Genomic DNA, 17,702 nt, shown 5'->3' with positions numbered 1-17,702 from the left:
TATATATATATATATGTATGTTTTGAGCCTCTTTGATTATTTTATATATGCTTTACTGTGATACATAATAATTGGTCTACAAATTTAATTTAAATTAATAATAGTTATAATAAATTAATTTAAAAAAAAGGAAAGATATTTACATAAAAAGTTTTATATTTTGAAATATTTGTGTGGAAAATTTTGTTGTAAATCAAGGTGGAATAAATTTAAATATTCTGTGAATGACATAAATTAATAAAATTTATATTTTATGAAGATAATTTTCGTTTCAAAAAAGGCATTTGAAACCAATTATTCTAAATGTTATTATATTAAAGGTAAAATGTAGGTAATAATTGTAAAATATTTCACGCTAATTGTATTTATGTCGTTTTTTTTTATTCCCACAAGTTTTTGGTCAGCTTTTTTTTTCTTTGTTTCTTTCCCGTAATTAATAAAACAATTCACAAAATTATTTTTATGAATTAAAGTCAAAGACATAAATGTCACGAGTGCCTTTAGTCTGGAAGCTCGAAACATATTAAAAAAATATAGTTTTAAATCCATAATTAAAATCCATAGTTTTAAATTATTTTAATTAAATTATAAATTCAAAGAATGCAACAATGCGAATACCAATGCTAAAATATAAATACCTCAAGGGCACCTTGAAAAAATTATTTTCTAATATTTGCAAAATTAATTTGAATAAAATATGAAATATAATAGGATGGATGTAATGTTACCTGTTGTTGGCAATCCGAGAAATGTTATTCCACCCAGGAACAGGATGATACTCCATTTGAGGGGCATCATCTTCCCCAAAGAATCGCCTTCAAAAGGGGACTAAAAGTAAGAGACTGCCATCACTACTTATTTCTCTAGTGTCCCACTTTTCACAAGTTGCAACAACCACGCTTTTAGAGAGTAGTTTTTTATATCACGGGCAAAGATTTTTGGAGGAGAGCGAACATTAGCGTGCTTCTCTGCTTTGGCGTGGGATGCCATCCTCCATCTTTAGAATACTATTTTATTCTTAAATATTTAACATTAATTTAAATTGATGTTTCAGAATCAAAATATTTGATGCCTAAAATATATATCTATTCATTGCGAAATATTGGTGAATGATGATTTTGATTGATGATTGACGATGTGATGATTGTAAATATGTATCATAATCTCATTGAAATAAAATAAATTATTTTTATTTGCACTCTCATAAAAATCGATTCTATTTTGAATCATCGGTTAAAGGAATCATCACATCGTGCCAATTTTTAATTAACTCGTAATGATATTGAGTTTATTTTATTAATTTAAGATAATGTTTTAGAAGAATTAAATGGATTCTTAAATAGGTTGATACTTAACCAATATTAAGTATATTGTTGCTTAAAATGGATTCTTAAATATTATGTTACTTCAAAATCCTAGAAATTAATAATGCCTGTGACAATTTTAAGTATGCATCATAACCTCATTGTAATAAGGGATAATATTTTTAATTATACTAAAGAAATTGGTTGAAAATCTTGAATATAATTAATTGATTTAAATTGCTATTTTAGAATGCTTAAATGGATTCTTAAATATATTGTTATTTACTCCATATTTCTAAAAATTAATAATGGCTGTGACAATTTTAAATATGCATCATAACCTCATTACTGTAAAGCAAATTATTTTTAATTATGCTCTAAAAACATCTGTTTAACTTTGAATCATCGGTACCATCAATCATCTCACACCATTGATGTTTTTAGAATGATTGTAGGAATTCTCAAATATATTGTTGTTTACTTCAAATTATTAAAAATAATAATGATTGTGGCAATTTTAAATGAGCAATATAACCTCATTGGAGTAATGCAAATTATTTTTAATTACGCTCTCATAAATATCGGTTCAGCACCATTTGCATAATAACCTCATTCGAATAAAAATATTATTTTTTTATTACACTATCATAGAAATTGGTTCAACTTAGAACCAGTCGTGAATTTTTAATTCATAATGATCTTAGGTATATTTCATTCATTTCAATTGATGCTTTAGAGTAACTACATATGAATTCTTAAATATATTGCTAGTTATTTCAACTTTCAAAAAATTAATAATGATTCTGCCAATTTTAAATATTCATCATAACCTAATTGCTGTAAAATAAATTATTTTTAATTATAATCTCATAAACTTTCTCAACTTTGAATCATTGGTAACATCAACTATCACACAATGTCAATTTGTCATTAATTCGTAATGATCTTGAGTATATTTAGTCAAGCTAATACTGAGTAATGCCTAAGGGATGCCTTTAAATATGCATCATGTCCCTATTGGAATAACATAAATTATTAAATTCATTCTCCTAAAAGTTGAATAAACGTTGAATCATGATATCGGTATCATGAACCATATGATTCAAGGTTGCTGCAACTTCAATAGCGTATTTAAATGAACCATATTTTCATAGCAGGTGAAAAATTTAATAGAATTTATTTTGTGGTTATTCTAAATTAAATTTCATTAATGAATGTAGTGGTTTTGGAATAAAGTTATTTTGTTTTTAATATTGTTTTTTATTTTAAATTTCTACTAATTAATTATGACTAGTGGCTGTGGAATAATTCAAAAAATGCTTCATAATCTCATTGAAATGATTTTTTCGAAACCTAATTTATTTATTTCAAATTTTGCAAGTTATTAAAATTGGCTGAATTTTGAATCATAACTTGAAGCGCAAAAGCTATATCGATCAAATATGATGCAACTTTAATACAGTGCCAAAGTGAAACAGATTTTCTTTTTTTGATTACATGATACCGTGCTTCATCCTGATCTAAAACACAGAACTTGTACAGACCCTCAATTTAACTGCTTAAAAATGTCGCAGACAATATGCAAGGTATTATAGTTCAAGGTATGGATATTGTGGTTCATTGTTGAACTGATTTTTTTAGAGTGAATTTAAAAATAATTCGTGTAACAAGAAAAATATTCAAACGAGTTCGTTTTCTTTACCCTTCATCTTTATAATACTATTTCCTTCTGAAATATTCTTCTTGGTTTTAAATTATTTTAGAATCAAATTATTTTGATTCTTAAAGATGTTTGAACCTCAACGCCAAAAATTTATTTTAAATTTCTATAAATTAATTATGATTAGTCTATGGGATGATTCAAAAGTTGTACCATTACCTCACTCATTTTTTCGAAACGAAATTTATTTATTTCAAATTTAATTTTATGAGTACACTGTTATAAAAATGGTTTTAATACTGAATAATAATTTCGGTAACTTGAAACACAAACGCCTTAATGATCAAATTTGTTGCAACTTCAATACAGTGCCAAAGTGAACCAGATTATCCTAGATTTTATTAATGTGGTTCATCTTGTATGGAAACACAGAGTTTGAATAGACTCTCAATTTAACTGCTTTATATAACGTTGCGGAAAATTGATACTATGAACAATAATGCCTGCAATATGCACGGTATTATTGTTCAAGGTATCGATATTGTAGTTCAGCAGAATTTTATGAGAATGAAATTAAAAATAATTCGCGTGACGAAAAAAAATATTCCAACGAGGTTATGATGTTTTTTACAATCCATCTTTACAATATTAATTGATTCTAAAATATCATTTTTTGACTTAAATTAATGTTTTGGAATAAAATTATTTGGATTCTTAAAGATGTTCTTATTTGTTTCAAATTTCTACAAATTATTAACAATTGCGTTGTTTGAAGGTTTTAACATTGAACGATTACGTCATGCAACTTTACAGCCATAGCATAGTATCAAGTTAGTATTATTGTAAATAGAATCACTTTAAGCTTGCTACTATAGTTCAATTTGAACGGAAACAGGATACAATTTAATATCTTATAGTTGCAGAAAATTTAAACGATAAACCATCCTAAAATCGAGTGCATATTGAACAATTCTTTTCCTAAAATGCTCTTTAATTTCATTTGAATGATTGTTTTGTAGCGCAACTAAGTGCACTTTATAAGACTCTGTTCAATGTAGAACCTTCAGATCAGTACCATGCGTGAATGCAACTACCTGAAAATGCTGCTACTTAATAAAGTGATAGATTGAACCGGGCTACCATTCGTTCAAGCTGAAGAATAGTATTGTACACTGTAAAAAATTTTGGTGTACGGTTGCCACCATTTTTGGCGTTGAGATAAACTAAAGTGTTTTGCAGTGCATGTAGTTATATTTTTTACTTACTGTTCCACTGCTACAGTTTCATTTATTTATTCAATTTTTGTTTGCTTTCTGACAAAAATTTTTTAATGCTTATTCGAATCAATTTATGGCTTCATTGCAAAAAATTTTGCTTAAAAAAACTAGCACATTTTTATTAATATATTCGCTCTAGTTCTTTCAAACAACTGTTATATTGTCAATTTTATATAACTTTTTGCACGATAACCACAGTTTTGTATTTAAAAATTTATTTAGTTTGCCTGTACACCAACATTTTTTACAGTGTATAATCAAGTTTAGAAGATTTATTTTGCGCGGTCATCTGTTTCAACTTCGCTCTGTATTAAAGTTGATATTAAATTTGATCGATATTATAGTTCAGCACACTACTAAATTTTTAACAGCTTTATTATTTTTCTTTTAAATTTCCTCTTTGACAGCACAAACCACGTGTTTGGTGCATTATGATGATGATGATGATGACGATGATGATAATAATAATAATAATAATAATAATAATAATAATAATAAAAATAATAATAAAGAGCATCATGCAGAAGTTTTTTTTTCAATTTTTTAGTTAATATCACAATACTTTGCATTAATATACAAAATATTATTAAAAATTGTGTTCTTATAACAACTGGGCTTATTTAATACTCATTACGGGGTAAAAGTGCTTCGAAAGTTGTTGAAAACGCTTTATATTTAGCCTATGACCCGCTGGTCAAGAATAGTCCCCTGGGCCTTGAAAAATTCTTGAAAACTTAAATATGAAGGAAAATGTTAATTTTTTGAAAGGGAAAGTATTATATTTTACTAGTACAATCTCATTAATAAATTTTTTAGCATTAAATAAATTTATTATTGTTATTTTACTGTACAGAGATGTCTGTAAACAAAAAAAAAATCATTCTGTAAAATACGTTTGATTTAAATGCATAAGGGAAAATAAAATCAGTTTGTATTAAAAAATTTAAGTAACAATTTGTGTCTTTAAATTAACAAATACAAGGTTCAGGGAAGCGAAATAACTATGGAAATCAAGTGTGACAGCGCGACTATGTCTCCTCCGCCAAAATGTTATTTCGCAGGAGGAAAAAAAAACTTGCTTTATTTTCTTTTAGCATATTAAGAAAGGGATAACCACCTCTGGTGGAATGTAAAAGCTTAGTAATAATTGCATGGAAAAATAAAATTTTCTATTTTGGAATCTGTAATTTTGTAGTTTTCTAGCATTCAACAATCTACTATCAAGTTCTAGCTTATTCTATAATTAGTTACTATAATTAGTAATTGTTAGTCTAGTTCATCTTAGTGTAATTTAATCTGCAGTTGATCTAGAGTTAGTTAATCTTAATAAGTCTAGTTTTATCTAAATCGAGAGTTAGAGATATACAGATTAAATGTTCATAAAACGATAGTTAATCTTGTTTAGAGTTGGAATTAAAAAAAAGAAAAACATAAAAAAGTCACAAACCATGAGTTTTTCATTTTTTTTCTTCAAATTTTTTGTTGATGCGTTTTTTGCCGCCTTTCATATCAACCTTTTGAATAGTTAATCACTTAACTATTCAATAGAGGCTGAAACTATACCGTATGATGTAAAAGATAACAATTAATCTGTAACTTTTTTTCATATATTTTATGTTATGGAAGCAGATTTGGTTTCGTAAACCTATATTCATGATAAAATTCATGATTTTCAAGACATTTTATTCTCTCTATTGCTTCATGTTTTTTTTTTTTTAAATTTTGACTTATAGGCACCTGGGACATAAAAATCTTAGAAATCAGGAACTTGTTTCAGTTAGGAAACTAATAGAGAAACTAATTGAGAAAAGAATTGTGGTAAAATTACCGTTCTAAAGAGCAATCGTGTTTCTGGTTAAAAAGAAAAAACAAGAAAAGGAAAACTATATAATTCTGCTTAATAAAACCCAAATATGCGCTATTTAGACTATTCATTTGGTAATTTTTATGTTCATATAGTAACATTTTACCGGAAATGTTGGTCTTCAAAATTATTGTTCTTAAACTTTTATTACCTCACATTTAGTATTTTGATATTTTTTAAAATTTTCATAACTTTTCGTTTTTTATAAATCTTTTCAAAACTATGGTCTCTTTTATACAGAAAAATATAATTTGAAATCTCAGTAACTCTATATTCCAAATATTTTATGTGCCATGAAAATTAATAACTTATAAAGTTATGAAATTTAAAATATCGAACTTCTTTTTAGAAAGTAATTCGATAAACAATTATGATTTTGAATGCTTTTTTTGAATGCTTCGTGAAAGTTTATGAATCTGAAGTTGTTTTGTTAATGGCCTTAACAGTTTAATTCAACATAAGCACTTAAAATCAGGAATTTGATATTTTTAAATTAACATAAATTTTTTAAGCGCACTTTGTGTGAACACATTTATTGCCACATAAATTTACGATACATAATTCCTTGAAAAAATTCATTAAAACGATCATTATAAGAGCTTTGAGCTTGGATTTCTGAAATAAGAGTAATAACAGATTTAACTTCTTTTTAAAATTGTTTGACAACGCATTTAATAATAATTTTTAAGACGTTTTTCTATTCAGACTATGGATTGCGGACCACGAGTCTGTTATTTAAAGAAGTATATTTGTTCTTTGACGTGTTTCTATGTTTGCTCCTTGAAACTACAGACTCTTTAAGTTTCTAGACTTATTACATAAAAAGTAAAACACTTTTGAAAATATCATGTAGAGGTATATTTTACTAAACGATATTAATTTTTTTCCGACATCATGACAAAAAATTAAAAGAAACACTCAGAAAACATGCTACATTCAAAAATGAACCAGAAAATATTAACTCGATGTTCGAATTAAATCTTAAAATCACCTTAGACCTTCAGAATTCAAGCTGGGAATTTTCATCAAATCTAAAAAGTTTTAAATTTAAAGTACTGCGGAGAGTTTAAAAGATTTTTCCGTATAAAAAAGAATTAAAAAACGCAAATTTATCAAAGATACTTTTCTTTTTTTTTATAGTTTTTAAAAAAGTATTAATTAAAATATTTCTTAAGATATTAATGAAAATATTTCCTACTGGGATTTTTTTAAGACTTTTTAATTAAGACATCTGTTTTTAATTTTTTTGTTCTATTGTACCATTGAGTGAGATTACAAATTGATAAACAAATAAAAATTGATACAAACAGATAATGCTCCTAAATCTTCTGTGAGATATTAAATTTTTTTTTTAAAAATTTGAAAATTTTAAAAAATTGTCTTGAGTTCTTAATATATCTGAAATTATTATGAGTTAATAATAACAGTTTTTACATTTTTATAAAAATTATGTTTTATTGTTTTGAAAACTATTATTTGATTTGTATTAATTATCTTTTGCTATTAGCATTTAAAAATTTCTAAATTTAAAATTACATAGTGTTTTAGAACTTTTCAAAACATTTATATCTCAAAATTGAAAACAAAATTTTCAAAATTGCCATGAAAAATTTCAATAAAATATCAAAAAAGAAGTATTACAAAATTCCTGAATTATCTTTGGTATTTAAGATGAATCGTTTTAAGGTTCAAAAAATGAAAAAGAAAAATTGATTATGGATAAAACGAGGTTTCAAAGCTTCAATATCACTTGAGGTTCAGTGGCGAAAAACGAAACTACGTCTTTTTCACGATCTTTATTCAGATACAAGCATATATTTTTTTACAGTTTTAAAGATAGAAGAATAGAAGATAAAGAAAGATTTATTAGTTTTCATCAATAGTTTTTCTTTTTTTTTAACGATGAAGCAAATTCTTTATTTTTCAAAAGTTATTTTCCCAATTCTTTTTGAAAGATACTCAGAACTTTAAAAAATTAAAGCTTAAAATTTGTTTGACGCTTATTAAATAATGGCTTTGTACATTCAAACTATTTACTTACCTTTTTAAATTGGTTAAATTCGGGATCTATAGTATATGTAAACATAGCTTTATTCATTTCGCCTATATTCATTAAAAAATATTATTTTGTCACGCGTTAGTCATTTTATTATAAAATGAAGAGTGTTGAAGAAAAGATTACGCACATTAGAAGTATAAACAATATTATTTCGTATCATTTTATTATTTCTTATTATTTATAAATTATAATATATATTATTATAATTTTTAAGTTATAAAGAAAATTAGAAAGATGAAAAAGAAATCATGAAAAATTCTAATTGTTTTTATTGGAAAATGCGAGGTAAAAATTAATTTTATTTTTCTGGTTTACCAACCATTCTAATGTTGCAGTTAACCATATAAGATATTTTATGAAGAAGTCAAAATTTCATATCGTCAAAATTAAAAAAAGAAATGCTTGTTGTTAATAGTTCTTTTTTCTGAAAATTTTTTAAGTTCTGAAAACGAGGTTTTTTAGAAATTATTATTTTGCATCTTGAATCAAGATATACTAAAATCCTGTTGCAAATAACTCAATACGCTTCTTTATATGTTATTAATGCTCTAAATATTCATTCATTGAGTTTCATTAGGAAGAAATGCGATCTTGAGCAGAGTGCATTTGGTTTTTTTTAACAGTTAAATAATTTTTTGCGTGTTTTATTTTTTAAAAAAAAAACTTATTCCAGGATTCTACAAAATGTTCAGAAAATATTTTATTAATTACCAACAATTTTTTAAAAATCTTGACAATATTCAGATTGAAATTTTTCAAGTTGACTCATATGGTTGATTAATACATCATTGATATTTTTTTCCATGAAAATATAATAGTAAATACTTATTTCCAACCGTCATAGAATGTTACATTTTGGTGTTATTAAACTTCCTTTTGTTATTAATTGTGAACTGCTCTTTTTTTGTTGTATTTCCACAGAAAAACAAGCGACGAAAATTTCCTTTTTTTTTTTTTTTAAAGAAATGTGTTCATTTGCGTAAATAGTAATGCCACGGATTTTTTAAGTTCATACGTACGCGTTATCTAATACATACATGTTACGTATACTTTAGGTATAAAAACTCAAATGTATTCATGGCATATAATGAAGAAATACCCATTTTGTAGTACAGTGTTTAACGACATATGCTTTTTCATTTCAATATTTTCTGGGCTCCAAAAACCTCTCGGAACTAAATGTTTATTAAAAAAAAATAATCCTTCTAATAACTTTCAAAATTTTGAAAAAATAACCCCGAAATTTAAAGTATTCGGTGAGTTTTTTTCCCTCGCGGTACACCGTTTTGTTACATACGCTGATGTTTTTTTAAATTCATTTGGAGTTTTAAATTTGGTATTAAATTGCGGGAACAGAGTTCAGCTTTCTTTTTATACTTAAAATAAATGTAGCTTGAAACGCTTATTTTTATTCGTAATTGCAGTCTTATTTTAAGCCATCATTATTATTTTTAGTCTAGTATAATATACGCTTATACTTCGCACAAAGCAATTGATCGATTTAGTTGTGGGTATCTGTGGACACAGACAAGAGAGGATTTCTGTAATCCAGTGAGAGTGAAGACCAGATATAAATGTATTTAATGTTGCGTCCACCACACAAAGCCATATAATCACATGCAGTTTTATAGAATAGATTGCATTGTCCATCCATAGAGAAATGAGCTGAAAATATATGGAGAGCCTGTTACTGGCACCATAGCGTACTGTAATGACCACTAGATTAGAAAATCAGCTGTTATGTCCTATAATAGGAAATTAAGCTCTTCTTTTTATTTATGATAAATTAAAGGGTGGTTTCTACTATTTTTCACCAAATTAGCTTCAAAAACATGCTATGCTTGGTTAGTTTTAAGTTTATGTTATGCACATTTCACCCGCATATGAATTTGGTAAAGGTTTCATCTATGCTGCTATTTTTAAGTTCTTGTAGTTTTCCATAGACGATATGGTTTGCTGTATTAGCATAGAGGGTAATCCTGAAAATTTAAACACCAGTTGTTCTTGTGGTCAAAATTAAATTCTTTGTGACTATAAGTAAGGGAAGGCAGGTGCCAAATAAGGACAGGTATCATATGGGAGTCGAGTGGAAAACAAATCTGGCTTTCATCCCGCAAATGACGTATTCAATTGGGGCATGTCTATTTCATTATCAAGGGAAGAGAAGAAGCAAGGTCTTCGCTACTGAATGGAAATCGAGCCAAAAAAATCATAAAAAATTAACAGCTACTTTTTTCGTGATTCATCCCGTCTCCTAATAACACAAGATGAAAACGACAGAAGTCAACAGGTTCACGTATCGTCAATGTTGATTCATTGTTCAGTCTGTGGCAATATCTCGAATCCTTAATCGCTTCCTGCTTTCTTTTTAGAGTGGATAATTTAATTTTGGCTGTCATTCCCTGATGCTCTTTTCCAAAGATTTCTACAACTTGAGCATCCAAGAAAAGCAAGAGGGACGGCATGTAAAGGAGAATTTTATTTTTGAAATTAAGTTTTGAAAAATGTGCCTTTTAAACATATATGTCAAAAAGACCAGGACGATTTAATTAATTCCCTTTTTTAAAGTTTTAATTTGTAAATGAAGAATATATTTGTATCGTTGGTGTGTTTTTTAAACAGTTTTAGACAAATGAAATTATTTAGTTATGATTTTTTTTTTATGACCTATTCTATTAGTGGTTCCAAAATTTGAAAAAAAATATATTTAAAACAGTTTTTAATCGTCACTCACGGAAAAGAAGAAAGTAATCACTAGCCTTAATTTGCTTAAAAGATAGTTAAACTAAAAACGAACTTCCTCAATGACTAGCTGATCCTTTTATTTTCTAATAACAAATTCACAAACTAATTAATTAAATTATGAATGAACTAAAATTACAAATTTACTGATTGAATCAAAGCTCTAAATCACTACATTAAATAGCTGATTAAAGAATCAACTATCAGCTAGATCTTATAAATTAAAATACTAACTATCAAAATCAAACGGACTTAATACAGGTAACTAAATTACCAATTATTTAACTAACTAATTAACTAATTCAGAAACCAATGTACTTAATCTTTTGACGCTAATGGGACAGCAGTGTCCTTTTTATACATTTTTTTCGGACGCTCTAATTACAAGCAAAACTATATTTTGGTATTTTTAATTATAAAAAACATTTTAAAAGTCACTAAAAAAATTCTGATAATTATCGGAATTATATTTGTACTGAAATATAAAATCCAAAGTAGTAGTTTGATTTTTTTTTTCATTTATACTCAAAAATTTATCAATAATTGATTTTGTAAATTATAGAAATTTTAATGATGAATAACTGTATCTCTTAGGTCAAGATAACTACAAATAAGTGAAAAGTTTAAAAATTATTGTTTGGAAGTGAACCATGCTTGGAATATTTTATCTTTGACACTGAAAAAAGACATCGGTGTTTCATGCTGTATTTCATAATCATAATTTAAGTGCTAAATGTAGTATTTTGTACTTATTTTGACCTAAATTAATACAAAATAATGAAAAAAGTATGAAAAATATAATTAATAAAATTTCTACTTTAAAGGTTAGTAGCTATCAAATTGGCTAAAGCACTAAATAACTCCCTAGATAGTTTAGTAATTATATAATTTTATCAGAATCGCTAATTAATGAACTCGTTGCACCTCTATCTACATCTTCAACTAACTGAATTACTTAATTCATTATTTTTATTAGAACTGATTAAAAGTGAAAACAAATAGTCAACTTAGTGAAATTATTCTTAAAAATAAGATTAATTAACATAAGCTCAGAAATCTCAATCATTTTAAACTTTGATCAATTTAGTCTCAAAAATTTGTATTCAATTGATGACTTCATAGCTGTCAAATCGCATAACATTGAGCATAAGTTTTCTTTGTTAGTAGCAGCTGAATGTATGTTTCAGTGAATATATTATGGTTTCTAAAGTTTAAAAAAATTATTTTGCGAACCATGAGAAATTAATAATTGTTGATATATGATTATAAGGTTTCTTTTGTTTGTCTGTTATACTTGCAAAATTAAATAAATTAGCTTAAAATGAAGTAGATAGAAAATTATACCTCATGAATATTTTACTACCACCCTATAAAATCTTCCGCAAAGACAGTACATATTGACAGCTATGTGATATTTTAACAAACCTATAATCAATAAAACAATAAAATAAATTGTAATAAGGGATGTTCTCCCTCGATATTTTGATTTATAATTTATTATCTTAACTTTCTAATAAACTTAAAAATGTCAGTTATTTAGTTATTTAAAAGAAAAAAAATGCACAGATGCATCATTGAGAATATTTTTTTAATGACGAATATAAAAAAAATGCTTATTACACTATTTTTAGACACTTATGAAATATAAGAGTTAAAAAATTTTATAGAAATAAGATTTTATTGAAATCCGCTTAACATTTCTTTGAATGATTTTTCATTGTGAAATAAATCAGGGTGATTTAACTCATGCTCTAGATTAAAGGAAAAATATTTAAAAAAACCCACTTAAAATATATAATCAAAAATAATTTAAAAACAGTATGATGGAAATATCCATCATACTGTTTTTTAATTAAATTTGCAACTTTATGCAGTAATTCGATAAAAACTACCTAGAAAATAACATACACACACATAAAATAAAAAAAACGTTTTTTCACTCATTTTCGCTTTTATTAGTAAAAAAATCTCCGATTTGTTACAAAAAAAAAAAAATAACTTAGGAAATCATACCTTTCTTTCAACCACAACAAACAGCGGAATGACAATTAATGATTGCGTCATTTGATTTTTTTTTCAAAGCTACGCTCCCTATTACGCAGAAGTAGTGAAAAAAGTTGCCAGCAACAGCTAATTTACAGTACACCTGTTTTGAGTACAATTGTTTGTTTACTAAGTGTTACGATGGAAATTTCCATCATCATGCAAAAAAGGTTAAAGTTTAGTATGATGTGACGCATAGATCAGAAGTTTTATTAAGATTAGTAGGAATATAAAATATATTTAAAGGAATATAAAATATATTTAAAGGAATATTTTTAAAAAAGTAACTTTTTATTATATTTTCTCATGGAAGATTGAATACACATGATGCAACATTGACAAAAATTTTTGCGCATATTTCCTATTGAGACTGATGAAGATTGAATGTATTGCACCGCATTAAATGTAACGCAAATTCTACTTTAACTCAACCTTCACAAATTGACAGTAACATTCTTTTATTTTATTTTTGAAAATTAATGGATTTGTTGATTGTAGACAATTTAGGTAATAATATTTTGAAAGTTGCACAGCCAAATTGTAACTTATTGATCATCAGTTTCTTCTGCAAGAGCAATTTTTAGAAAGATGAAATATATTTAAAAGTGACGCTGTAAGTTGCCTAAAAATGGCCGAAATTGAGAAAATTATGATTAATTTCAACTTTTACAACTTTAGAAGGCAAACTTTATAAGTTAATTTCATAAATTTGTAATGCGAAACATAATGTTTGGTGAAATGTGATTGATTTTTAATACTGCAATGGGCAATTTAGAAATTGATCACGCTAATTTGCATAGCGAAATATATGTGTTTTGATCATCAATATGTTCTCCACTATAAAAACTGCACTAGATTAAGATCAGTAAGCTACAAAAAGTGTTGCAGTTACTGCATGTAGAAATAAATTTATGCTCTTAACGCTATCGTGACCATAAAGGTATATGTTTGTACGTAAATCTTTTATCGAAAATTTATGACCACTGACCGTAAATTAAAATTACGTTTGTAAAATCTCGGTGGTTATTTGCCGGATCAAGGAGTAACTGTGTAACGAGGTGCTATCTGTTAAGAAGAGAGCGAGTTGCGTGTTCGCTGTCATCATTGTAGAGAGAATACTAGAACGATGTTGCTGAGATCGAACCAAGGGCAGTAAAGCTGATGCTGTAACTACCATTAGAAAGTGGGTGAACCCTTAAACCAAGCTAGGAAGCTTTGATAAGCTGCTCCCTTTTAATTTAACTGTCAACTTTTCTAACTCTTCTTCTCATTACCACTTAAGGATAAGTTTGGTTCATTACAACTTAAGGAAATGAATTTCTTTTTATTTTTTATAAAGGAGAACTGAACGCATTAAATAATGCTATTAATTTTACTTTAATTTTGGTCAACTCTACTAATTTTGCTGAAGGTCATTACGATGAGCATCATTACCATCTTAGCAGTGGTAGCTCAGAAGACAGAGCGTGCGCCACCCAACGAGGTGCCCAGAGTTCGAATCCCATTGATGGCTGATCGATACGAATTTCGCACCCGGCTCGCACCGACCACAGTGCTGACGTTAAATATCCTCAGTCATAGACGGATTATGAGCAAGTCCCCTTGCTGCCAAGCTAACCGTGGGAGACTTTCGTGGTTTTCCTCTTCTTGAAACACAAGTGCGGATTAGTTCCATCAAAATGTTCTCCAAGAAGGAAACTTTCTTCCAATACTTAATCCAAGAGTTCCCTTGTCTTCTGGGTTGGGTTCAAAATTACAAGGCTACGGAGTTGAACACTTGTTGTCGCAAACTTTAAATTAGGTGGGCAGTTCAGCGACGGTTACTAAGCACACGATTCCTAGCGATAGGTGTGTGCGAGACTTTAACCACCCGGACGATTCTTTGTCTTAATTTGTATGCTGATAACATATTTGCAGTTTTAAGAAAAATATTTAACTAAAGCAATGTGAAAATCAAGCTTCAATTAAAAATTTATCTTAAAACCTAATATCTTTACCTTTTTACATCATAATACCTAAAGTATTATACAATATTGTACTAATAGCAACTAAATTTTACTATACAACAATAATTAAGTAATACAAATATACAATAATAACTAAAGGTTAGCAATTATTGAAATACTCGTGATTAATAAATTTCCCTCTAAAAAATGAAGGAGAGAAGATTTATGCAAAACTATATGAAACATTTGTACAAATTAACAGATGGGCAATTTTATTTTTAATATATTTTTGCGTAACAAACTTAGTTCATAAGAATTAAAGGCTAGAATTAAAAGCTCACATTATTTCCATTAATAGCTAGAAAGTTGCAGCTTTTAATTTGAATTACGTATCCCAAGTTAATCCCATCGGACATTGGATAAAATTATTGGGCTTATTTATCTGACCGAAAGATCAGGTTTTTTGTTACTTATTTTACCAATGCTAATCACCTAGTTTGGCCTACATTCGTACGAATATGCATTTAAAAGACTCAATGGATTCTTTTTAAAGGAAGAAAAAATTAATACGCCTTTCAATACATATTTTTTGGTTGAAAAGTTGAATACAAAATATAAAGTTTTATTTTGCGCACAATGTGAATGAATCACGTAAGTTTTCGTGATCTTAGTTCTTTCTGAAGCAGGCAACTAATCACGAAAATTTATGGCGTTGTCGGATGGTCGAAAAATTAAGCATATATTTGATATTGTGTTTTTGTAAAGTTGATATGCTAAGAAAGTAATTGATTTATAAATTAATTCAATATTTTTATAAGTAAAGCGTTTTATTACGAATTAAATATTTTGCATTAAAAATCAAGTGATTTGTTTGAAACAAATTGAGTTTAGCTGGAAATATTAAATAAATTTTGCTTGAAAAAATTCTTTTTTAAGTCTTTTCTACTTTTTTCCTAATTTTTTCTTTTTTGTATAATTAGGTGGGAAAATTTTAAGTAATTTTATAATGTCGTGACAGAATGTTGGAAATGCTATTTGCCTATCGTCTTTCACGAATGGAAAAGTTATTTTGGATGAGGCAAAAAAAAATTAGAGATTCTATTTAAGTAGACTAAATGAACCTAAAGACAAAGGAATAAGAAACAATAGGAAAATGAATCTTAACAAAGGGTCATTTTAATCAAATTTATTTTTCATAGAATGAAATAGTAATTATTAAACCGATCCTTAACTTTTTTAGCTTAGCACTGAATTGCTTTTACTTTGATTTTATAATTTTAAAATAGTAATTGAACAGCCGAGCCAATTTTTGAGTTTACGACTACTAATGTTCAGTTACGTAGCCTTAAAATTTTGAACCCAATCTGGAAGACAAAAGAACTCCTGGATCAAGTATTGAGAGAAATTTGCCTTCGTGAAGGACTTTTTGATGGATCTAACCGCATTTGCATCACATGGAGAGGAAAAACACGAAAACCTCTCACGGTTAGCCTGATGGCAAGGAGATTTCAACCCATGATCCACCAACCACTGAGAGTATTTATGTCAACACTGTGGTCGATGCGAGTCTAGTAAGCAATTCGTATCAATCAGCAATCGCTGGGTTTCGAACCTGGGTTACCTCATTGGGAGACTAGCTCTCTATTGTCTGAACTATCTCGGCATTTTTACTTTGACAGTTTTATCCGATATCGTATAACGTTTCGATACTGTTTCCGTATTATCAATAATATAGACGAATACAGAGTGTTCTGTAATCAACACTTCTAATATGTTTTTTAGAATTCTTGATTAAAAAGAAGTGAACAAAATTCAATCCAAAACACGCGAGATCGAGAACCAATAGCGCTAGTTTGATCATTAATAAAAAAAAAATTATTCTGACAAGGAATGCTACCTTGCAGTTGAGTACAGAGAAGTGGGCTCTGGGGGCAGTCGCCGCCCTAGACATCTTATCAATGGGTCATTCAATCGGAGAAATCGAATGACACTGAAATTTTAAATTTATTACTATTATTATAATTTTATGAAGAAAATTATCTCATTATCAAACAAACTTAAGAATGAAGTTTTACACGGAGAAAAAAATATATTTCGGTAAAATTACCGTACTGTAAGGTGATGACATTTCTGGTAAAAAGAACTATTATTCTAATTAATAATCTTTAATAAAACCAAAATACAAGGTATTTAATACATTCATTTGGTAATTTTTTTTTGGTCCATATGGAAACAGTTTACCAAAAATTCTGGTTTTCAAAATTATAATGCCACACATTTGGTAAAAAATGCAAAACTGAAATGCAAATTTACCGAATAAATGTTTTTTATGCCATGCTCTAAGGCATCACAGTAAAATTACCAAATTTGACCACATTTACCAGATCTTATTACATATTATAAAATCATATTTTATTGTTAATTTTACTAAAACCATTACCAAAGAGCTTCGTTTGAAATTACCAAGCTGTTTGAAGTTCCCATTGAACCAGAAACACTGTAAATTGTACCATATTCTGATAATTTTGACCATTCTTTTTTCTCAGGGTAGGGTGTAATAATACCTAAGAAAATCATCATTTATAAAATTTAAATATTCTTAACATTTGAGAAAATAAAATTAAGACTATTTTGTAAGGAATGATTAATTTTTTACTATAGAATAATTTCTTCCTATTTTTACATGAAAAATGAACTTACAGTGTTGAGTTCATAAATGTATAATTTTCCTGTGATTGTTTTTCCAGTTAGATAAGATATCCCATTCTCCCCTTAGTGATTACACACTACTTTTTAAGGGCATTTAA

The 17,702-nt window shown here is 27.4% G+C and overlaps 1 protein-coding gene across 1 annotated transcript in view; it reads right to left on the bottom strand.

Moving 5' to 3' along the window:
* LOC107451012 (sarcalumenin-like) overlaps nucleotides 1-925 on the bottom strand; it is a 41,812-nt gene extending 40,887 nt beyond the window's left edge. The window contains exon 1 of the mRNA XM_016066964.3: nucleotides 729-925. Coding sequence (XP_015922450.2) covers nucleotides 729-798 — 70 coding nt within the window. The 5' untranslated portion in view covers nucleotides 799-925. The remainder of the gene's footprint in view (nucleotides 1-728) is intronic.
* Between the last annotated feature and the right edge of the window lie 16,777 nt (nucleotides 926-17,702).

The sequence above is a fragment of the Parasteatoda tepidariorum genome, chromosome X1 (genome assembly GCF_043381705.1).
Source record: "Parasteatoda tepidariorum isolate YZ-2023 chromosome X1, CAS_Ptep_4.0, whole genome shotgun sequence".
In the NCBI taxonomy this organism is placed as follows: domain Eukaryota; kingdom Metazoa; phylum Arthropoda; class Arachnida; order Araneae; family Theridiidae; genus Parasteatoda; species Parasteatoda tepidariorum.
Note: the sequence above shows the minus strand (reverse complement) of the source record. Positions and strands in the feature narration are given on the sequence as shown.